The 25,097-nt window shown below is 45.2% G+C and overlaps 1 protein-coding gene and 1 pseudogene across 1 annotated transcript in view; both read left to right on the forward strand.

Moving 5' to 3' along the window:
• The first annotated feature begins 334 nt into the window (after window positions 1–334).
• On the forward strand, window positions 335–1,246 carry LOC142246627 (UDP-glucuronosyltransferase 1A6-like; annotated as a pseudogene).
• Window positions 1,247–6,112: 4,866 nt separating this feature from the next.
• Window positions 6,113–25,097, forward strand: part of LOC142245118 (UDP-glucuronosyltransferase 1A1-like) — a 195,460-nt gene continuing 176,475 nt past the window's right edge. The window contains exon 1 of the mRNA XM_075317468.1: window positions 6,113–6,964. Within this exon, the coding sequence (XP_075173583.1) occupies window positions 6,113–6,964 (852 nt within the window). The remainder of the gene's footprint in view (window positions 6,965–25,097) is intronic.

Genomic DNA, 25,097 nt, shown 5'->3' on the forward strand with positions numbered 1-25,097 from the left:
CTCGGGCCGAGTACACGAGTATCTTGGGAGGCTCGGCCCGAGCTTCGAGCACCCGAGCTTTTTAGTACTCGCTCATCACTAATCAGGAGGTGAACCAAGCAATTTTTTCTGATAAGATTTATTACAAAATTGCTTATTTTCTTGTGTACTATTGACTTATAAATATAAAATTAAAATGACGGGTACTCTTCAAAATATCTAGTTGATCAATATATGACGTTAGTGTATTTTGGCACTGACAGTTTAAGCACATCCAATAGATAAATACAAGTTTTGTCGGTCATTAGTGAATATAAAACAGATTTAGCCCCAAATGGATTTTACTCCGGCAAACATGGATTTATTCAAATTCTCTCTTTTGATATTTTCAAGTTTTTTGATATTTGATCAAGTAGAATGCAGAAAGCTACTTGTCGTCCCCATGGATGGAAGTCACTGGCTCAATATGCATCTGGTGGTGGAGAAACTCATACAAAATGGACATGATGTTGTTGTATTAATGCCTGAAAGCAGTTTATCTATGGGTGAATAAGAAAAATTCACTGTACAGACGTATCCTGTTCCATACACCAGTCAAGAGATAAATGCATGCTTTCAGAAACTTAGTTATGAGCATTTTACTCTACCCCCTCATTTCCCCTGGATTGCTACTGCAATGCTAGATAGTATGATGGTTGCATTCAATATGTTTTACATGACATGTGAGAGCTTACTGCTCAACCAGCAGCTAATTCAGAGACTTCGAGAGGAGACGTTTGATGCTGTGTTAACGGATCCAATGTTACTATGTGGAGTAATACTGGCGGAACATCTTGACTTGCCAAATGTGAACTTCCTAAGGGGATTGCCCTGTACTTATGACTACAATAGTGCTCAGTGTGAAACTCCGCTATCATATGTGCCTAGACTATTTAGCAAGTTCTCAGACAAGATGACATTTATTGAACGTGTGAAGAATCTGATGGTCAAGCTGCTGGAACCATATTATTGTGGAGTTATGTATTCTTCATGGGTGCGATTAGCTACAAAGGTTCTGAAAAAAGATATCACCCCTGTCCAGCTTCTCAGCCGATCATCTATTTGACTTCTAAGATATGACTTTGAATTTGAGTATCCGAAAACTATAATGCCCAACATGGTTTTTATTGGCGGTGTCAACTGTAGACTACAGAAGTCTCTGCACAAAGTAAGTCCAAATTGTTTGTACAATAGGAAGCACAGTATAGCAGTATATTTTACAGAATAACGGTGTATTACACAGTATAGTTGTGTATTATACCGTATAGTGGTATTATACAATATAGTGATGTTTCATACAGTATAGTGGTTTATGAAACTGTAGAGCTTATATTATACAGTACAGAGGTGTATTACAGATTATAGTGGTATATTAAACAGTATAGCAGTATCTTATGCAGTATAGTGGTGTATTACAGAATATAGCAGGATATTAAACAATGTAGCAGTGTACTATATATATATATATATATATATATATATATATTTATTCATTTATATAGCGCTATTAATTCCACAGCGCTTTACATACATTGGCAACACTGTCCCCATTGGGGCTCACAATCTAAATTCCCTATCTGTATGTCTTTGGTGTGTGGGAGGAAACCGGAGAACCCGGAGGAAACCCACGCAAACACGGGGAGAACATACAGACTCCTTGCAGATGTTGTCCTTGGTGGGAATCAAACCCAGGACCCCAGCGCTGCAAGACTACAGTGCTAACCACTGAGCCACTGTGCCACCCAGTATATTATACAGTATAGTAGTGTATTACATTTTCTAGCAGCATGTCCGGCAGTATAAAATCAATCTTTATTCCATAGTCGATAAAAATTAGGACATCAATATACAAAAGAGGGGGGCCATTCCCTCATACCCCTCGGGGTTGTTAAGAATCGCTTCCGCGTTTCGGACATGTTGTCCTAACTCATAGAATGTGTATACATAGATCGCCATTGCATTTATAATGGATAGTTACAGAAAACTCCTGTGGAAAAGACAAGATAATTAACGCATTTGCATAAAAAATATTCATTAACTATTTAAATATGCAAAAATGATTATAGCAATATTGCCATGAATATATGCAAAAATTAATTTATGGGGACAATTAAAGAAGGGAAAGAGTAGCTGCAGTAGCACCCATATGTGTATATGCCCCAAAACATCCATTTTTTTCTCTTTATTCTCTCCCCTGGAGGGGGGTGGTTATTACAAATTTAATTAAAGCATTAGATTCCCAAATTTTTTTAAAAAAATTGTCAAGCTATAATGGAAATATCAGTGTTAACTGACAATTGAATAGAAACAAAAATTTGCCTTTTCATCTCAAGAGGAATTTTTTTTATGTTTAAAGATTATTACAGAGTATAAGTGTATATCTATATATATTAAATGAATTTTGTGATAAGGAAGCGAATTAAGCATATAATACACATATGTGCACATGTACCTGTTTCATAATAAAATTCATCTCCAGAGGAATACCATCAATAGATACATAGCAAGTCTGATTTGATATTCATGTGAGCAAGGATGGTTGACCTTAGGGAGATCAACATCCACCATTGCTCTAGAATCACTGCGTTGAGAAACACGTGATGGTGTCTCCGCAGTGGTGGATGTTGATCTCCCTAAGGTCAACCATCCTTGCTCACATAGTCTTTTACTAGGCAATGTCCCACTAGCCAGATTCCTACTCCACACTGATGAGGGGCAAATACCCCGAAACGGCTGTCTGTGGATGGATACCATGTTTGGCATAGGTGGTCTCCTTGACTGGAGACTGCCCTTCCCATGGTTGTTCCTTCCCGGTGAAAGACCTGGCTAGTTTCCTGCCAGCGTTGAGAAACATGTGATGGTGTCTCCGCAGGCCTTCTTGCTTTGATTTGATATTCATTCCAGAAGGGATGTGTGTTCCGAGTCTCAGCATCCACATGGCTTCTCTGTTGTGTAGCAGTTGTGTCCTGTCTCCTCCTCTCTTCAGTACAGTCTGCTTATGAATAGCATTAACTCTTAGAGCACTGATGTCTCCTCCATGGGTGTTCATAAAATGCTGGGAGGCACCGGATGGACTCCTTGTACTCTTCTTGTAGATGTCATAGATATGCTCGGAGATCCTCCTCCTCAGCGTTCTGGCCGTGCTCCCCACATACTGGATTTAACATGCTTCACAGGTGATTAGACAGATAGTAAAAGTGCTACTGCAATTAATAAATGTTTTGATAACATACTCCTGTTTAGTAGTGGTACTTCTGAATTTTTTGGTATTTTGCATGTATGGACACAACCCACATATTTTCTGGCCACATTTGTGTGACCACCTTGGTAGATAACCAGTTTGGTCCTATGCCAGCATTTATATTTGCATGATCACTGGGGGACAGTAGGTTTCCTAGAGTGATACCTCTTCTGGGAACGAAATTGCAGCCTTTTTCCAAGATAGTCTTCAGAATATGATCTTTTTTCAAAATTGGTAAATTTTTCTTCATGATATTGATAATTTCTTTATACTGATTACTGTACTGAGTTGAGAAGACTATTTCTTGTTTTATTTGTTAGATTTTATATTCCTTGATATCTCTTTGTATGCAAAATAATCATTCCTTGTTTGTGAGTTAGCAATGATTTTGGCTCTTTCAATTAACCCCCTCACGCATCCCCTGGCCTGGAGACATTTCTCAGTAACTGTAGATTCATTTTTGTATGAAGCTTCTGATGTACAGCATCTTCTGGCACGTATGAACTCACCGACTCGGAGATTCCGGATTATATGACTGGGGTGACAGCTTGTGGCATATACTAAAGTATTACCTGCCATAGCTTTTCTGTATGTCTGACTTTCTATCCTTGAGTTTCAGTGTCATCAGTTAAAAAGAATATCCAGAAAGCAAATTCTTTTACAATCTGTTTGGAAAATGAAAACCAGGTTTCAGTTGTTCTCATTAATGTACTCAATGAATTTACATATATTTTTATGTCCCTTTTCCAAATAAGTATATCATCAATATACCTACTATAAAAATATAAATCTTTTATAAAGGGATTGTTGTTGTAAATTCTGTTCTCCTCCTACCAGTGCATGTAAATATTATCGAGCGAAGGGGATAACTTCGCTCCCATGGAACAGCCTTGTGCTTGAAGAAATATCTTCTTTCCAAACATAAAATAATTATTATTAAGCAGACATGAAGTCACGCTTAAAATACATTTTTGCTTGTCAGGATTATATTTTGTATACCGCTTCAATTGATCTTCCAGAGCTGTCAGCGCTAAGCTGTGTGGGATGGATGACTACAGCGCCGTAATGTCACATGTGAGCCAAGTAAATTCCGGTTGCCATTTTATGTTTTTCATCATCTGTAATACATATTTGTTGTCCCTCACATAGCTGGGAGATCTCAAAACCAGAGGCTGCAGTCTTGTGTCCAGCCATTCACATAGGTTTTCTAGCAGGGAGTCTATTCTGGAGACAATGGGTTTGAATTTTGGTGGAAACATGTCCTTGTGCCCTTTAGGGAGTGCATGGAACAAGGGGATTTTTGGGTGTGCCGGATTCTTAAATTCTTTTTACTTCTCAATAAAGATGCCCAGAGAAAACTCCTCTTCCAATAATTCTTCCAGGGAGGCTGTCAAGGAACTAAGGGTTAATGGCAATGTGGTAATAAAAACTCAAAGGAGGTTGTGTGGTGATCCTAGATAAAGACTTATACAAAAAAAAAAAAATTGATGACATGTTAAATGACAAGAATGTTTACAAAAAGCTAGCTAGTGATCCCACTGAAAAAATCAGAAAAAATAAGAGCCTTCCTGGAGAAATGAAGCAATTTTTTCTGATAAGATATATTACAAAGTTGCTTATTTTCATGTGTACTATTGATTTATAAGAATAAAAATGTAAACGATGGGTACTCTTTAAAGTGAACCTGTCAGGTGCAATATGCACCCTGAACCACGGACGGGTCTGGGTACATATTGCTAATCCCTGCCTAACTGTCCAGAGCTATAGTAACATACATAAAGGGATCTTTAGAGAAAGTGTTTCTAAAGATCCTTTATGAGATGCTAATGAGCGCAAGGACTAGTTGCAAGGGCATTAGTTCCTGCTTTGATTCTGCCTTCTTAGCATGTTACCACACCCACAAGGGTGTGCTAACATGCTATTCAATGCCCACTGCCCAGCGTCACCAGCAGTGACGTGCATACCTGTGTCTGCTCTAATTGCTCTGCACTGGACACTGCGGACTGATCAGTAGTCCCCAACACTTCTGGTCATGCGCACTAGATCTGAAGCTGCAGACACTGGACACTGCGCATGTTCAGTAGTCCCCAACACTTCTGGTCATGCACACTAGATTTCTCTGAAGCCGGACGCATACACCCACCTTCATAGTATTAATGACCGGAAGTGCAGGGGACTACTAATCATGCGCATTGCCCGGTGTCTGAAGCAATGAGAGTGGACACAGATATGCGCATCACTGCTGGTGACGCTGGGCAGTGGGCATTGAATAGCATGTTAGCACACCCTTGTGGGTGTGCTAACATGCTAAGAGGGCGGAATCTGCACAGGAACTAACGCCTTTGCAACTAGTCCATACGCTCATTAGCGTCTCATAAAGGATCTTTAGAAACACTTTTTCTAAAGATCCCTTTATGTATGTTACTATAGCTCTGGACAGTTAAGCAGGGATTAGCAATATGCAATATACACCCCTGTGGAGGTGCTGCTAACATGCTAAGAGGGTGGAATGAGCACAGGAACTAACACCCTTGCGACTAGTCTGTGGCTCATTAGCATATCATAACGGATCTTTAGAAATACTTTTTCGAAAGATCCCTTTATCTATGCTACTAGATGCTGGGACGGTAAGGGAGGGAATAGCAACATGCACCCAGACCTGTCCGTGGTTCTGGATGCATATTGCAACTGACAGGTTCCCTTTAAATATATAGTTGATCAATATGGGAGGTTAGTGTACTTTGGCTCTTTGTTCCACTGACAGTTTTAAGCACGCCCAATAGATAAAGTTTTATAGATCATTAGTGAATATAAAACAGATTTAGCCCCAAACGGCTTTTTACTCCGGCAAACATGGATTTAATCAAATTCTCTCTTTTGATATTTTCAAGTTTTTTGATATTTGATCAAGTAGAATGCAGAAAGCTACTTGTTGTTCCCATGGATGGAAGTCACTGGCTCAGTATGCGTCCGGTGGTGGAGAAACTCATACAAAATGGACATTATGTTGTTGTATTAATGCCTGAAAGCAGTTTATCTATGGGTGGATCAGAAAAATACACTGTACAGACGTATCCTGTTCCATACACCAATCGAGAGATAAATACATGCTTTCAGAAACTTAGTTATGAGCATTTTACTCTGCCCCCTCATTTCCCCTGGATTGCTACTGCAATGCTAGATAGTATGATGGTTGCATTCAATATGTTTTACATGACATGTGAGAGCTTACTGCTCAACCAGCAGCTAATTCAGAGACTTCGAGAGGAGAGGTTTGATGCTCTGTTAACGGATCCAATATTACTATGTGGAGTAATACTGGCGGAACATCTTGACTTGCCAAATGTGAACTTCCTAAGGGGATTGCCCTGTACTTATGACTACAATAGTGCTCAGTGTGAAACTCCGCTATCATATGTGCCTAGACTATTTAGCAAGTTCTCAGACAAGATGACGTTTATTGAACGTGTGAAGAATCTGATGGTCAAGCTGCTGGAACCATATTATTGTGGAGTTATGTATTCTTCATGGGTGCGATTAGCTACCGAGGTTCTGAAAAACTATATCACCCCTGTCCAGCTTCTCAGCCGATCATCTATTTGGCTTCTAAGATATGACTTTGTCTTTGAATATCCGAAAACTATAATGCCCAACATGGTTTTTATTGGTGGTGTCAACTGTAGACTACAGAAGTCTCTGCACAAAGTAAGTCCAAATTGTTTGTACAATAGGAAGCACAGTATAGCAGTATATTTTACAGAATAATGGTGTATTACACAGTATAGCGGTGTATTATACCGTATAGTGCTATTATACAATATAGTGATGTTTTATACAGTATAGTGGTTTATGAAACTGTATAGCTTATATTATACAGTATAGAGATGCATTACAGAGTATAGTGGTATAGCAGTGTATTATAAACTATAGTAGTATATTATAAAGTATAGCAGTATATTAAACATGGACACATATGAGCACTATGTCAAATCACACTATAGTATATAGTATTGTTGAAAATGATGTGCTATAAAATGTGGACTACGGTTAAATGGTCAAGCACCATCAGATTATATACACCTAGATAAAAAAAAAGTGCAATGAAGACCAATTTGTATATAAAAGATATACTCTTTATTAATTAAGAATTAAAATAATATGTAAAAGTAGTATATTCAAATAGCCACTAGGTGGCACCACACTGCTATGATACAAAGATAGCTGATATCAATGAATTTAAATGAGAGTGATCATATATACATTTTAATTACATTTATATTGGCATTGTAAAAATTTGTGACATAGCGAATATAAGGAATATCCAGTAAGTAGTATTGAACTACAGAGAGATTCCAATGCAATGGAATAATAACACCTGTACCAAGAGAGTGGTGCCACAGTCCCCAACGTGTGTTTTGGCACTGTGCCTTCTTCCGGGGGAGGGGCAACCAACTCAACATCATTTCCTTATAAGGGACAAGTAACCAATAAAGAAAGATCAAAGTAAAAATAAAACGCCAATTATGATTGGCATGTAACCACTGATACACCGCACCCGTCACAAAGGGACATCCCATAGAGTATCATTGGTAATGACACTGGCGCCCAGACCCGACCACACCCACAGGGCCAGGCGATTGTAACACCCACCAGCAGCTGAAGTGGTGCAGAATGCCATCGGGGATATGACAGCATGCGCACCAATTTACACATACAATCCGGACTTTAATGCGTACACTGTGTCTGAACATGTGGAAGTACATTATGTAGAAGTGCTGTTGCTGTGTGACTGGATAAAGATGTGAATAAAGCGCTGGTGAAAAAAGTGCTAGTGCGCTGTGACTGATTAAAAACAGATAAAGGTACTAGTAATAGAAGATAAAGATTAAAAATGTATATTTAGTACTCAGTAAATAAACAATTATGATTAAAAACTAAATCATTGAATATTAATACATTGTGGTGTGTACAGTATATCTATTGAAGTTATAAATATAATGATTTAAAATGATTAATTATTGTTTATATTATACTGTATATTAGATTATGAAAAATATATAGTTTATGTAAAATATATAAATATTATAATATATTATATAAGCAAACTAATTATATAAAATATTGCAGATAGATATATACCATATTTTTTGCTTTATAAGATGCACCTGATTATAAGACGCACCCCCAAATTTGGTGAAGGAAAAGAGTTTTTTTTTTAATGTTAAATGGGGCCCATCTTATAATGCCAGTGTCTGTCTGACAAATCATATAGGGTATATGTCCCTCATAGCCCCCCCATCCTAAAATTAGCCCCCTTAATCTGGATATGGCCCCCTTATATTGAATATAGCCCCCTTGTGCTGGCACACGTCCCCCAGTGATGCCTCATGTCCCCTATTGATGGCACACATCCCCTATTTATGGCACACATCCCCTATTTATGGCACAAGTCTCCTATTGCTGGCACATGTCCCCTATAGCTGGCACACGTCCCCTACAACTGGCACAGGTCTCCTATAGATGGCACACGTCCCCCTGTGCTGCACATGGCCCCCTATGGATGGAACACGTCCCCCTGTGCTGCCCATGACCCCCTATGGATGGCGCACTACCCCTGTGCTGCCCATGGCCACTTATGGATGGCACACGTCCCCCTGTGTTTGATATGACCCCCATGCTGCTGCCCATAGTAAAATAAAAAACTCTTTACTTACCTTCTCCAGCTCTGTCCTCCCTCGTGTCTCCCTCCGTGCTTCTGAGCTCTTCCACTTCCTGCTTCTCAGTGCCGGTCATGTGATTGGCACATCAGAGTGACATCATCTCTGCATGCTTGATCACAGCGGCAGCAGGGAGCCCGGGGAGACACCAGGAGATCAGCGCTGGAGGCGGTAAGTAAAGCTTTTTTATTTTAGGATGGGCAGCAGCATGGGGGCCATATCTAACACAGGGGGGTGCATGTGCCATCAAAGGGGGGTGCAGTCACATATAATATGCACCGCTCCCCCAGCCCATCACCGCGGTGCGGTTTCAGCACCACGGTGATGGACAGCGGCAGTGCATATTATATGAGCGGGAGCTGGAGATCTCCTGCTGCCTCCTGCAGCCTCCACTAGCCTGCCTCAGCCCCCAGCACCGCTCCAGAACTGCCCCCACCTCCCCTGGGCGCTGCAGTATATAATCCATATATTCGCATTATAAGACGCACCCCCTACTTTCCCCCAAAATTTGGGGGAACAAAAGTGCGTCTTATAATGGGAAAAATACGGTATATAAAAAGTTCTTGTATATACAGTATAAACCATGTTAAATAAATATTAAATTTATATAATAAATATATACTAATAAAATGACTATTTTGTAAAGTGCTTGTGTGAAGAAAAAAATATGAACATTTATTATGGGTATATATATGGGTACGTGTGCAGATTAGGAGCAGACATTTTCTGCAAAAAAACCCGCACCTGGTGGCAGAAAAACGCAAAAAAAGCATGTGTTTTTTAGTGCTTTTATTTTTCATTGACTTTGCTGGCATAAGGATAGACACGCAGATTTGGGCCACAAACTGCATGATAAGCTACACCAAATCTGCAACAAAAAACTCAGTGTGCGCACACAGCCTTAAACAAAAAAGTTAACAAAGTAAAAAATATACATTAGATTATAAATTATTATTAAAAAAGAAATCATGTACTGTACATTGTAGTGTGTACAGTGCATCCTTTGAAGTTATAAATATAATTATATAAAATATCCCACATAGAAATATATATGTATAAATGAAAAAATAACAAATCTAATATATAAAGCTGAATGTGTGTGTGTGTGTGTGTGTGTGTCCCCGGGATTGGCATCTGCACCGTTGCAGCTACAGCCACAAAATTTTGCACACTCGTTTGAACCCCGAGAGCGTCATAGGCTATGTTGTGAGGCGAAATTTTAACCCCGCGCGTTCCAATTTACCAATCAATTTTGCCTCTATCTACATAATGGGGAAAAAGTGAAACTAAAAGTGTATCCGCACCGTCGCATTTACAATCACGAAATTTTGCACAGACACCTCATGTGACCAAGGGAACGTTGTAGACTATGTATTGACAGGAAAATTTAACCCCGCGCTTTACAGTTACTCTCCAAAAAACATGCCTCCATTAAAGTAAATGGAGCCTGGAACTAAAGGTTATTAGTAGGAACTGTGAGTGGTTGCTATAGGAACAAAAGACATTCATAGTATAAGAATCTTATATATGAGGTAATAAGATGTCGGTGTGGAGACGGATAGAGAGAGACAGACAGAGAGACAGACAGACAGAGACAGACAGAGAGAGACAGACAGAGACGGACAGAGACAGGCAGAGAGACCAACAGGGAAAGAGACAGAGAGATAGAGACAGACAAGGAAAGAGCCAGACAGAGACAGACGGTGAAAGAGACAGACGGGGAAAGATACAGATGGGGAAAGACGGGAAAAGAGAGAGACCGGGAAAGAGACAGACCTGGAAAGAGACAGACCTGGAAAGAGACAGACCTGGAAAGAGACAGACCTGGAAAGAGACAGACCTGGAAAGAGACAGACAGAGACAGACCTGGAAAGAGACAGACAGAGACAGACCTGGAAAGAGACAGACAGAGACAGACCTGGAAAGAGACTGACCTGGAAAGAGACTGACCTGGAGAGTGACTCACCTGGAAAGAGACAGACCTGGAAAGAGACTGACCTGGAAAGAAACAGACCTGGAAAGAGACAGACAGAGACAGACCTGGAAAGAGACAGACCTGGAAAGAGACAGACAGAGACAGACCTGGAAAGAGACAGACCTGGAAAGAGACAGACCTGGAAAGAGACTGACCTGGAAAGAGACTGACCTGGAAAGAGACTGACCTGGAAAGAAACAGACCTGGAAAGAGACAGACCTGGAAAGAGACAGACCTGGAAAGAGACAGATCTGTAAAGAGACAGACAGAGACAGACCTGGAAAGAGACAGACAGAGACAGACCTGGAAAGAGACAGACCTGGAAAGAGACAAACAGAGACAGACATAGACAGACCTGGAAAGAGACAGACCTGGAAAGAGACAGACCTGGAAAGAGACAGACCTGGAAAGAGACTGACGGGGAAAGAGACTGACGGGGAAAGAGACTGACGGGGAAAGAGACTGACGGGGAAAGAGACTGACGAGGAAAGAGACTGACGGGGAAAGAGACTGACGAGGAAAGAGACTGACGAGGAAAGAGACAGACGGTGAAAGGGACAGACAGAGACAGGCAGACAGGGAAAGAGACAGACAGGAAAAGACGCAGACACAGAGACGGGGAGACAGACCTGGGAAAGAGACAGACCTGGGAAAGAGACAGACCTGGGAAAGAGACAGATGGGGAAAGAGACAGACGGGGAAAGAGACAGACCTGGAAAGAGACAGACGGAGCACATTGCTTGGCCAATTTAGTTAAATCTGTGTGGAATATCTGTGGTGTTGAAATATATGTTGTGAAATGCTTCTATTAGCTTAGTTTTTGGCTTTTTTATAATTACATTTCTATCTATTTGTTTTGTGGTTTTTTGTGTTCACAATAAATTTTTGTTAATACATTCTATTTTGTTAACAACAGTTATTAACCTGGGCGAAGCCGGGTAGTACAGCTAGCATATATATATATATATATATATATATATATATATATATATATATATGCTAGAAGGTGGCCCGATTCTACGCATCGGGTATTCTAGAATTTATGTATTGTGTAGTTCATGTATGATTTTTGTTATATATATAGATGTTGTTGTGTGTACTTACCAAGTGTTTGTATAGGGCGCTGTACATGTTCTGGGTGTTGTCTGGGTGTGGCGGGGGGTGAGAGCGGTGTTGTATGTGTGTTGCGTGTGTTGCGTTGTTTGTGGAGCGCTGTGTGTCTGTAGCGTTGTGTGTGTGTTGCGCGGTTTGTGTGTGTGGTGTGTTTTGGGGGGAGGTATGTTTTGTGCAATGTGTGTGTTGTGCGGTATGTGCGTATATTTATGTATGCCGCGGTGTTTGTGTGTTGGGTGTTGTGTGTGTGCAGCGTTGTCTGTGTGTGTGGGTGTCTGTATAGGGCGGTGTTTGTGGTTCCCAGTGTGTGTGTGTGTGTGTGTGTTGTGCAGTGCGCGTGTGTGTGTGTGTGTGTGTTGGGGGAGGTGTGCACCTCCCATCGTGCTCCATCCCCCATGCTGCACACCCCCCATCGTGCTCCATCCCCCATGCTGCGCACTCCCCATCGTGCTCCATCCGCCATGCTGCGCACTCCCAAACGTGCTCCATCCACCATGCTGCGCACTCCCAAACGTGCTCCATCCGCCATGCTGCGCACTCCCAAACGTGCTCCATCCACCATACTGCGCACTCCCCATCGTGCTGCATCCCCCATGCTGCGCACTCCCAAACATGCTCCATCCGCCATGCTGCGCACTCCCAAACGTGCTCCATCCGCCATGCTGCGCACTCCCCATCGTGCTCCATCCGCCATGCTGCGCACTCCCAAACGTGCTCCATCCGCCATGCTGCGCACTCCCAAACGTGCTCCATCCGCCATGCTGCGCACCCCCCATCGTGCTCCATCCGCCATGCTGCGCACCCCCATCGTGCTCCATCTGCCATGCTGCGCACTCCCAAACGTGCTCCATCCGCCATGCTGCGCACTCCCTAACGTGCTCCATCCGCCATGCTGCGCACTCGCAAACGTGCTCCATCCGCCATGCTGCGCACTCCCAAACGTGGTCCATCCGCCATGCTGCGCACTCCCAAACGTGCTCCACCCGCCATGCTGCGCACTCCCCAACGTGCTCCATCCGCCATACTGCGCACTCCCAAACGTGCTCCATCCGCCATACTGCGCACTCCCCATCGTGCACCATCCGCCATGCTGCGCACTCCCAAACGTGCTCCATCCGCCATGCTGTGCACTCCCAAACGTGCTCCATCCGCCATGCTGCGCACTCCCAAACGTGCTCCATCCGCCATGCTGCGCACTCCCAAACGTGGTCCATCCGCCATGCTGCGCACTCCCAAACGTGCTCCATCCCCCATGCTGCGCACTCTCAAACGTGGTCCATCCGCCATGCTGCGCACTCCCAAACGTGCTCCATCCCCCATGCTGCGCACCCCCCATCGTGCTCCATCCCCCATGCTGCACCAGCATCAGCCTCTCTGCCCGCAGCATCAGCCTCTCTGCCCGCAGCATCAGCCTCTATACCTGCAGCATCAGCCTCTCTCCTCCCAGCATCAGCCTCTCTCCTCCCAGCATCAGCCTTTTCTGTCCCTAGCATCAGCCTCTCTCCTCCCAGCCTACCCCAGCCTCAGCCTCCCCCAGCATCTGCCTCTCTTCTCTCAGCCTCCCCCTCCCAGCCTTCCCCAGGCTCAGCCTCTCTCCTCCCAGCATCAGCCTCTCTCCTCCCAGCATCAGTCTCTCTCCTCCCAGCATCAGCCTCTCTCCTCCCAGCATCAGCCTTTTCTGTCCCCAGCATCAGCCTCTCTCCTCCCAGCCTACCCCAGCCTCAGCCTCCCCCAGCATCAGCCTCTCTTCTCTCAGCCTCCCCCTCCCAGCCTTCCCCAGGATCAGCCTCTCTCCTCCCAGCCTCCTCCAGCACGCTGTGCTCCTCTGCCAACACAGATCCGATCGCACACACACACACACACACACACACACACGATCGCATACACTCACACACACCCGATCGCATACACTCACACACACCCGATCGCATACACTCACACACACCCGATCGCATACACTCACGCACACACACATTGACGATATTGCACATACGCACTTACACTCACAACATCCGGAGATACCACATGCTTCTGGCCATGTGATCCTTCGGCAGGTCCTGGAATTTCACTGCACAGTATCGCCGCCGAGAAGCAAGCAATATCCCAGGATGTTGTGAGTGTGTGGATGCGATGTGATGTGTGTGTGAGGTGTGTGTGAGAGTGAGTGTGATCTGATGTGTGTGTGTGCGTGCGTGTGTGTATGTTCCGCCGCTGCAGGACCCTGATGCGCTGGTAACTATGCTACCATGGTTACCAGCGTATCCCGTCCCGCGCCCGCACGGGAGCCCACACCAGCATACGGCGGCAACCCCAGCAATGCGAGGGTATGTGTCGGCTGGGTTGGCGGCGTACGCTGATGTGGGCTCCCGGGGGTACAGTACTCACCTGGGAGTCGTGGCTCCGTGTCGGTCGGTTCAAGGAATGCGTGCGGGGCCAGAGCGAGCGTGCATTGCGTGAGGGGGGCGGGGCGTGGGCGAATTGCCTGGGCGAGCGGCCAATCCGTGCAGGGGGGCGGGGCCATGGCGAGCCCAGCGGCCAATCAGCTTTGTGTCACCGTAAGGACACAATTTTGGAGCAAGACAGACAGACAGAATAAGGCAATTATATATATAGATATACTGTATATATATGTATTAAAAATAAATGAAGAGTAGAATATATATATATATATATATATATATATATATATATATATATATATATATATATATATGTATATGTATGTATGTTGTGAGGTAGCACGGTCGGCTGCGCAGCAGAAGACACGGGATCCAGGCATTAAGGTTCACAGCACACGGTTTTAATGTCCAAACGAAAGTCCACAATAATATACATGTGCCTCTCCAGCAGAGAGCTCAGGGAGTTCTGTTCACTCCCCCACACCCGGCACACCTGCCCTTGTTCCTGTTTCCATTTAACCCTTCCTTCAGCCTGTAGGGAAACAGCATTAACCCTAGAGTGGACTTACTTTCTGTCATGGAGTGAGCACATGTGGGCGAGACATACCGGCCGTCATAGATAACCCCGGTCACAGTCTCACATACCCCCCCCCTCAGTTCAAGCGTGCGGGGTTGAACTCCCGCCATCAAACACGGACCGCGGGACAAGGCATCGGCGTTGCCCTGCAACCCACCGGCCCTATGTTCAACCGTAAACCGGAAGTTCTGCAGAGAAAGGAACCACCGGGTAACCTGGGCATTCCGTTCCTTGGCGGACCTCATCCAGACCAGTGGAGAGTGATCCGTCACCAAGCGAAACTGCCGTCCCAGCAGGTAATAGCGTAGGGACTCCAAGGCCCACTTGATCGCCAGGCACTCCTTCTCCACTACGCTATAATTCCGCTCGGGAGGGGTGAGCTTCCTACTTAAGAAGGTGACGGGGTGTTCCACCCCCTGAACCACCTGAGACAATACTGCCCCCAGGCCGACCTCTGAGGCGTCAGTCTGTACTATGAACTCCTTCCGGAAATCAGGGTGTACAAGAACGGGCTGTCCGCACAGGACCCCCTTCAGGGCCCGGAAGGAGTCCTCGGCCTGCGGAGTCCAGCGCACCATGACGGACTTCTTGCCTTTGAGAAGGTCCGTCAAGGGGGCTGATAGTCCCGCAAAATCCTTTACAAACCTCCTGTAGTACCCCACGATACCCAGGAAGGCCCTAACCTGCTTCGTGGTCAGGGGTCTAGGCCACTTCTGGATCGCCTCAACCTTGTTAATTTGGGGCTTAATCACTCCTTGGCCTATCACGTAGCCCAAGTAGCGGGCTTCCGTGAGTCCCAACGCACATTTCTTGGGATTGGCTGTCAATCCGGCTGTTCGAAGCGCGTCCACCACCGCTTGTACCTGTTCCAAGTGGGTCTGCCAATCGGAGCTGTAAATAATGATGTCATCAAGGTACGCTGATGCATACGCCTGGTGGGGTTCCAGCACTAACTCCATCAACCTCTGGAACGTGGCCGGAGCGCCATGTAACCCAAAAGGCAAGACAACATAGTGGAAGAGACCCTCCGGCGTAACAAAAGCGGTTTTCTCCTTGGCGGACTCCGTCACTGGCACCTGCTAGTACCCCTTGGTCAGGTCGAGCGTGGTAAAATATCGCGCCTGTCCCAGCCTATCAATCAGCTCATCCACCCGGGGCATGGGGTAGAGATCGAACTTGGATATTTCGTTCAATCTCCTAAAGTCATTGCAGAACCTTAAGGAGCCATCGGGTTTTGGTATTAGGACAATCGGACTAGCCCATTCACTCCGGGATTTTTCGATGACCCCCAGGCGTAACATTGTCTTTACTTCCTCCAATATGGCTTGTCGTCGAGCCTCCGGTACCCGGTATGACTTCAGGCGTACCTTCAGGTGGGGCTCGGTGACAATATCATGTCGTATCAGACTGGTCCTACCGGGCAGCTCGGAGAAGACATCGGGGTTCTGCTGAACCAACCGTCTGGCCTCTCGCCTCTGAGTCTTGGTGAGGGCTTCTCCAATCCTTACTTCCGGTTCGTCCTCTCCGGAGGTCGCTGGAGCCGGATGTGAACGACCCGAAGAGGAGGGAGGTGGGGAAAAAACAGCCATCAGGCTTTCCCGTTCCTGCCAAGGTTTTAATAGGTTGACATGGTATATTTGTTCAGGTTTCCGCCTACCGGGCTGCAATACTTTATAGTTAACCACCCCAACTCTTTCCTTTATCTCGTAGGGGCCTTGCCACTGAGCCAGGAATTTACTCTCCGCCGTGGGGATTAATACCAACACCCGATCCCCGGGTTTAAAGGTCCGCACGGTGGCTTGTCTATTGTAGCGGCCGCTTTGCGCGGCCTGAGCCTCCTGTAAATGCTCCTTCACAATTGGCATGACCGTGCTTATGCGGTTCTGCATACCCAAAATGTGTTCAATCACACTTTTATGGGGGGTGGGCTCTTGCTCCCATGTTTTCTTTGCCAGGTCCAACAATCCCCGGGGATGTCGCCCGTATAACAATTCAAAAGGCGAAAACCCCGTGGATGCCTGTGGCACCTCTCGTATGGCAAACATCAAATAGGGAAGCATCATATCCCAGTCTTTCCCGTCTTTTGAAATCACCCTTTTGAGCATGGTTTTCAGGGTTTTATTGAAACGCTCGACTAAACCGTCCGTTTGAGGATGATACACAGACGTACGCAACTGCTTGATCTGGAGTAGCCGGCATAGCTCTTTGGTCACTTTAGACATGAACGGGGTCCCCTGATCCGTAAGGATCTCCTTGGGCAACCCCACCCGGCAGAACACAGCAAACAACTCCCGAGCTATAAGCTTTGCTGCAGTATGTCTGAGAGGTATCGCCTCGGGATACCGGGTGTCATAGTCAACGATCACTAGGATGTGTTGGTGCCCTCGAGCGGACTTTACGAGGGGCCCCACCAGATCCATCCCTATCCGTTCAAAAGGGACTTCTATAATGGGTAACGGTACCAACGGACTGCGAAAATGGGTCAGGGGTGCGGTAAGCTGACACTCCGGGCAGGTTTCGCAGAACCGTTTTACCTCCCCAAAGACCCCGGGCCAATAGAACCTTTGCAATATTCGCTCCTGCGTTTTCTTGACCCCTAGGTGGCCACTCATCAGGTGTCTATGAGCCAAGTCGAGGACCCGCCGGCGATGCGGCTGGGGCACCACCAACTGTTCTACCCCCACGCCCCGTATTTCATCTATCCGGTAGAGTAAATCTTGCTTAAGAGCGAAATGGGGGTACCTTACCTGGGCACCGGCGTCCCGGATTCAGGATTGTAGGGCTCAGGTCCCGGACTGACCAATATCTGAGGGGACTTAGGGGTTCCCCTCCATAAAGTCCAAAAATAGGGCAGATCCCTTCCTAGGATCACGTCATAAGGAAGAGTGTTAAGAAGTCCCACCTCATGTTGCACCTGACCGCAAGGTGCTGTGATGGTGACAATCCCCGTGGGATAGTCTCGGCGGTCCCCATGTATGCAAACCACCCCCACGGTACGTCCTGTGGCCTTTACTTTAGCCCTCAAGGTGGATCGCACAAGGGTCACTAAGCTTCCGGAATCCAACAATCCTGTAACCGGACATCCATTCACCTGTATTTGGCACAAGTGGGGCTCCGTCTCTGGGGAGACCAGGTCAGCGATACACACCACCTGAGCATACATTGAACCCTGCCGGGTAACCCCACAATCCATGGGCTCCATGGTGAGTGGACACTGGGCTTCCATATGTCCCACCCGCTGGCACCGCCAACATCTAATGGGGACGGAAACCCCCTTGACGGGTTGTCGTTTAGGGTACAGAACCTTCCGGACCTCAGGAATGGCGGCCACGGCCTCAGACGGGACGGTAGGGGACTCCTGCACCGTTGTCAGCGATGGGTCCTTGGCCCTAGGCTTGGAGGGGCCGGTCCGACGGGCGGTACGCAAAGTCTCAGTGTCCCGTATCAAGTCCTGCGTAGCCACATGCCGCTCTACCAGGGACACTAGTTGGTCCAGGGTACTCGGGTCACCCTGTCCTACCCACCGTTGAACGGTGACGGGTAAAGTGCGCACAAAACGATCCACTACTACCCTTTCCACCATTTGCGCCGGGCTCAGAGTGTCAGGCTGCAACCACTTTTTTACAAGATGCAACAAGTCATAGGCCTGGGAGCGTACGGGTTTGGCTTCCTCATAGAACCACTGATTTACCCGCTGAGCCCGCACATAGGTATTCACCCCCAACCGAGCCAGTATTTCGGCTTTCAGGGTCACATAGTCAATGGCGTCCTCGGTACAGAGGTCCAGGTATGCTTTTTGGGGTTCCCCCGTCAGATAGGGCGACAATACCTCAGCCCACTGGGGGGTCGGCAGCTTTTCCCGCTCGGCCACCCGCTCAAACACCGCCAGGAACGCTTCCACATCATCCCCCGGGGTCATCTTTTGCAACGCTTGTCTCACCGCTTTCCGGACGCTGCCGTCGTCACCCGGTCCCGGGCTTGTTGCTGCCGGTCCGGCACGGATCGACTTGGCCAGGAGAACCATCTGTTCTTGGTGCCTTTTTTCCTGCATTTGCAAGGATTGCTGCTGACGTTCCAATGCCCGGAGCAGGTGTGCATTGGTCTGTTGCTGCTGTGCATTAGCCTGCTGTTGCTGTGCATTAGCCTCTTGTAGCTGTGCATTAGTCTGTTGCTGCTGCCTTAGTATGTCCTCCATGGCGTCGCCGGGTTTGGGCTGTAGTATAGCCGCTCGAATCCAGGACATGTGCTACTGGGTCACCAGGGATGGATGCTACACCTCACCGGCTGTCATGCCCGCCGATTCTCCACCATATGTGAGGTAGCACGGTCGGCTGCGCAGCAGAAGACACGGGATCCAGGCATTAAGGTTCACAGCACACGGTTTTAATGTCCAAACGAAAGTCCACAATAATATACATGTGCCTCTCCAGCAGAGAGCTCAGGGAGTTCTGTTCACTCCCCCACACCCGGCACACCTGCCCTTGTTCCTGTTTCCATTTAACCCTTCCTTCAGCCTGTAGGGAAACAGCATTAACCCTAGAGTGGACTTACTTTCTATCATGGAGTGAGCACAACCGGGGCGAGACATACCGGCCGTCATAGATAACCCCGGTCACAGTCTCACAGTGTGTATGTATATATGTGTGTGTGTATATATATTATATATATATTTATATATAATATATATACATATATATTTGAATTAACTAAATAACTGAATATTAATACAATATAGTGTGTACAGTACATCTATTGAAGTTATAATTATAATGATATAAAGTAAATATTAGATTATCAAAATATACATAGTTTATATAAAATATATAAATATTATAGTATATTATATAAACAAACTATGTATAGATTATATATAGATAAATATAGATTTAGTATATATAAAAAATAAAATGAGATTATATATTATGATTGAAAATGAAATCATTGAATATTATTACATTGTAGTGTGTATAGTACATCTATTGAAGTTATAAATGATAATTAAAAAGTGCTTACATATATAAACCATGTTGATAATAAATAATAAATTCATATAATAAATATATACTAAGAAAATGACTATTATATAACGTGTGAAGAAAAAATATACATATATTAAAAATAAATAAACATAAATACTATAAAATAATATATATAATATATATATATATATATATATATATATATATATATATATATATATAAAACTAGAAAATATATAAAGGAGAAAAAAACCCAAAGTAAATACAGTGCCTACAAGTAGTATTCAACCCCCTGCAGATTTAGCGGGTTTGATAAGATGCAAATAAGTTAGAGCCTGCAAACTTCAAACAAGAGCAGGATTTATTAACAGATGCATAAATCTTACAAACCAACAAGTTATGTTGCTCAGTTAAATTTTAATAAATTTTCAACATAAAAGTGTGGGTGAATTATTATTCAACCCCTAGGTTTAATATTTTGTGGAATATCCCTTGTTTGCAATTACAGCTAATAATCATCTTTTATAAGACCTGATCAGGCCGGCACAGGTCTCTGGAGTTATCTTGGCCCACTCCTCCATGCAGATCTTCTCCAAGTTATCTAGGTTCTTTGGGTGTCTCATGTGGACTTTAATCTTGAGCTCCTTCCACAAGTTTTCAATTGGGTTAAGGTCAGGAGACTGACTAGGCCACTGCAACACCTTGATTTTTTCCCCCTTGAACCAGGCCTTGGTTTTCTTGGCTGTGTTCTTTGGGTCGTTGTCTTGTTGGAAGATGAAATGACGACCCATCTTAAGATCCTTGATGGAGGAGCGGAGGTTCTTGGCCAAAAATCTCCAGGTAGGCCGTGCTATCCATCTTCCCATGGATGCGGACCAGATGGCCAGGCCCCTTGGCTGAGAAACAGCCCCACAGCATGATGCTGCCACCACCATGCTTGACTGTAGGGATGGTATTCTTGGGGTCGTATGCAGTGCCATCCAGTCTCCAAACGTCACGTGTGTGGTTGGCACCAAAGATCTCGATCTTGGTCTCATCAGACCAGAGAACCTTGAACCAGTGTGTCTCAAAGTCCTCCAAGTGATCATGAGCAAACTGTAGACGAGCCTTGACATGACGCTTTGAAAGTAAAAGTACCTTACGGGCTCGTCTGGAACAGAGACCATTGCGGTGGAGTACGTTACTTATGGTATGGACTGAAACCAATATCCCCACTGCCATGAGATCTTCCCAGAGCTCCTTCCTTGTTGTCCTTGGGTTAGCCTTGACTCTTCGGACAAGCCTGGCCTCGGCACGGGAGGAAACTTTCAAAGGCTGTCCAGGCCGTGGAAGGCTAACAGTAGTTCCATAAGCTTTCCACTTCCGGATGATGCTCCCAACAGTGGAGACAGGTAGGCCCAACTCCTTGGAAAGGGTTTTGTACCCCTTGCCAGCCTTGTGACCCTCCACGATCTTGTCTCTGATGGCCTTGGAATGCTCCTTTGTCTTTCCCATGTTGACCATGTATGAGTGCTGTTCACAAGTTTGGGGAGGGTCTTAATTAGTCAGAAAAGGCTGGAAAAAGAGATAATTAATCCAAACATGTGAAGCTCATTGTTCTTTGTACCTGAAATACTTCTTAATACTTTAGGGGAACCAAACAGAATTCTTGTGGTTTGAAGGGTTGAATGACCCTCTGAATAAACTTTTTTCTCAATTTAAAAAAAAAAAAAAAGAAATAACATTCTTTTTTGCTGCAGTGCATTTCACACTTCCAGGCTGATCTACAGTCCAAATGTCACAATGCCAAGTTAATTCCGAATGTGTAAACCTGCTAAATCTGCAGGGGGTTGAATACTACTTGTAGGCACTGTATAAAATAGACAACAAAAAAAAAAGTTTGAAAAATAAACACTCCCCACATTCCCTCTTTCACCAATTTATTGATAAGAACAATCAATTCCACGTCCGGCGTAATCCAATAAGTGGGGGCCTCCCACGGCGATCCATACCATAGTCACTGTCCCAGTCAGTGAAGAATAGAATGTTCCCCATTGGCTGGGAGAGCAATGCAGTGACCTGAGCTAACATCAATAGCCCAGGTCACTGCAGGGGATGACGAGCGCTGCTGTCAGGAGGATAGATGAGATCATTACCTGCTGTGATAATCTCCTGCAGTCCTGCCATCAGCGCTCTCACTGACTTCTATGCCCACCGCATTGTCAGCAGTATTGCGAGAGCCCGTGACGTCACCGCTAGTGACAGTCTCGGGCCGCTCGCGAGACGGGCATAGACAGCAGTGACCGCGGTGACGTCAGGAGGCAGGAGATCGTCACAGCAGGTAATGATCTCATCTCATCTCCTGACAGCAGCGCCCGTCATCCCCGCGGCTGCACGCACTGCTGTGTGTCAGTGTCTGCCTGCGCTGCAGGGTGACAAGCTGCTGACACTGCGGGCAGACACTGACACACTGCAGGGCAGGCAGCAGCGGGGCCAGAGCGGGACACAGACTGCACGGGCACCTGGAGGTCACACGGAAGTGCTTCTGTGCTGCGTCCAGGGAGTGTGACGTGTGTGTTTACTCTGCTCCGCTTCCTCTTCTGTCATAATGACATCACTTTCTGCAAAACCGCAGGCAGTGATGAGCATTACCGCAGGTAAATCGCGGCTATACCGGGGGTATACCGCACATCATTTGCTACCTGCGGTATACCCCCGGAATTTCGCGATTACATTACAGTGAATGGAGGGAAATTCTGGGGGTATACCGCAGGTACCTGCGGAGAAGAAGTGACATGCACATTTTCTCGAGAAATTTTCTCAAGAAAATCTTCACAAAGAATTTTCTTGAGAGAAAAATGCAGCGTGCGCACAGCTATTTTTTTCCCCCCTAGGTTTTGCTGGGAAATGTCTGCAGAAAGATTTCAAAGATTTCCCAAGAAATTTCCGCAGCAAAACCGCAGCAAATCCGCGGGTAAAACTGCCTAGTGCGCACATAGCCTTATACTTGTGTAGAGTGACTCTACATCTCATGTGACTAGTATCATGTTTTCATTAATCAATATAGCGGTATATAATTTCGGTTAATCCACCCACCCCAGAAATAATGTACCTTCCTGTAGGTATCCGTTCTTCTTTATGTATTTTTGGCAGGATGTAAAAGATGGGGATTGAAAGCTCCTTGATATTCAGTTTTTTTGAAACTCAAATTTCTGTATCTTGCATTTTGAAGAATCTTGATCAATTCTGCTCTGTATGATGATAAAGGAATGAAGGTAAGTTTCCTGTAACAAACTTTATCATGTAACTAGCTGTACTACCTGACTTCGCCCGGGTTAATAACTGTTGTTAACAAAATAGAATGTATTAACAAAAATGTATTCTGCACACAAAAACAACAAAACAAATAGATAGAAATGTAATTATTAAAAGGCAAAAACTAAGCTAACAGAAGCATTTCACAACATATATTTCAACACCACAGATATTCCACACAGATTTAACTAAATTGGCCAAGTAATGTGCTCTGTCTGTCTCTTTCCAGGTCTGTTTCTTTCCAGGTCTGTCTCTTTCCCCGTCTGTCTCTTTCCCTGTCTGTCTCTTTCCCCGTCTGCCTGTCTCTGTCTGTCTCTTTTTTTGTCTGTCTCTATCTCTCTGTTTCTTTCCCCATCTGTCTCTTTCTAGGTCTGTCTCTTTCCCAGGTCTGTCTCTTTCCCCGTCTGTCTCCCCATCTCTTTGTCTGTCTCTTTCCCTGTCTGCCTGTCTCTGTCTGTCTCTTTCCCTGTCTGTCTCTATTTCTGTCTCTTTCCCCGTCTGTCTCTATCAAGGTCTGTGTCTTTCCCCATCTATCTTTGTCTCTCTGGCTGTCTCCTCCTTCCCTGTCTGCCTGTCTCTGTCCCTGTCTGCATATCTGTCCGTCTCTTTGCCCATCTGTCTCTTTCCTAATCTGTCTCTTTCCAGGTCTGCCTCTTTCTAGGTCTGTCTCTTTCCAGGTCAATCTCTTTCCAGGTCAATCTCTTTCCAGGTCAATCTCTTTCCAGGTCTGTCTCTTTCCAGGTCTGTCTCTGTCTGTCTCTTTCCCCATCTGTCTCTTTCCCCATCTGTCTCTGTCTGTCTCTTTCACCGTCTGTCTCTGCCTGTCTATTTCACCGTTTGTCTCTGTCTGTCTCTTTCCCTGTCTGTCTCTATCTCTCTGTCTCTTTCCCTGTCTGTCTCTTTCCCTGTCTGTCTCTGTCTGTCTCTCTGTCTGTCTCCTTGTCTGTCTCTCTCTATCCGTCTCCCCACCGACATCTTATTACCTCACATATAAGCTTCTTATACTATGAATGTCTTTTGTTCCTATAGCAACCAATCACAGCTCCTACTAATAACCTGTAGTTCCAGGCTCCATTTATTTTAATGGAGGCATGTTTTTTGGAGAGTAACTGTAAAGTGCGGGTTTAAATTTTCCTGTCAAAACATAGTCTACGACGTTCCCTGGTTCACATGAGGTGTCTGTGCAAAATTTCGTGATTGTAAATGTGACGGTGCGGATACACTTTTCGTTTCACTTTTTCCCCATTATGTAGATAGGGGCAGAATTGATTGGTAAATTGGAACGTGCAAGGTTAAAATTTCGCCCCACAACATAGCCTATGATGCTCTCGGGGTCAAGACGTGTGAGTGTGCAAAATTTTGTGGCTGTAGGTGCGACGGTGCAGATGCCAATCCCGGACACACACACACACACACACACACACATTCAGCTTTATATATTAGATAGACAAAATGTTGCTGCGTTTATCATCTGGTTTATACACAACAAAATTTATTTTTTTAAGGCGATTTAGACATTGACATTCTTCTGATGGTAAATTATCTCTCGCAATGTTGATGGCAATTTCTTCAAAGGCTTTGGACACCAGCCGGACAAAAATGTCCACATTAGGACAAATGGATAAAGGGGGAAACCTCTTTGATTTTTGGTGCAATATATCATGAATCTTACCCAATTGATCTTGCTCATTTTCCAGGTTTTGTAATATCTGTATTGCTTCTTATTCTTCTGGTAGTGGTAGTAGGAAATGCCTTTGGATGCCTTCATCGTGGCACCAATTTTT

This window comes from Anomaloglossus baeobatrachus, chromosome 7 (genome assembly GCF_048569485.1).
Source record: "Anomaloglossus baeobatrachus isolate aAnoBae1 chromosome 7, aAnoBae1.hap1, whole genome shotgun sequence".
In the NCBI taxonomy this organism is placed as follows: domain Eukaryota; kingdom Metazoa; phylum Chordata; class Amphibia; order Anura; family Aromobatidae; genus Anomaloglossus; species Anomaloglossus baeobatrachus.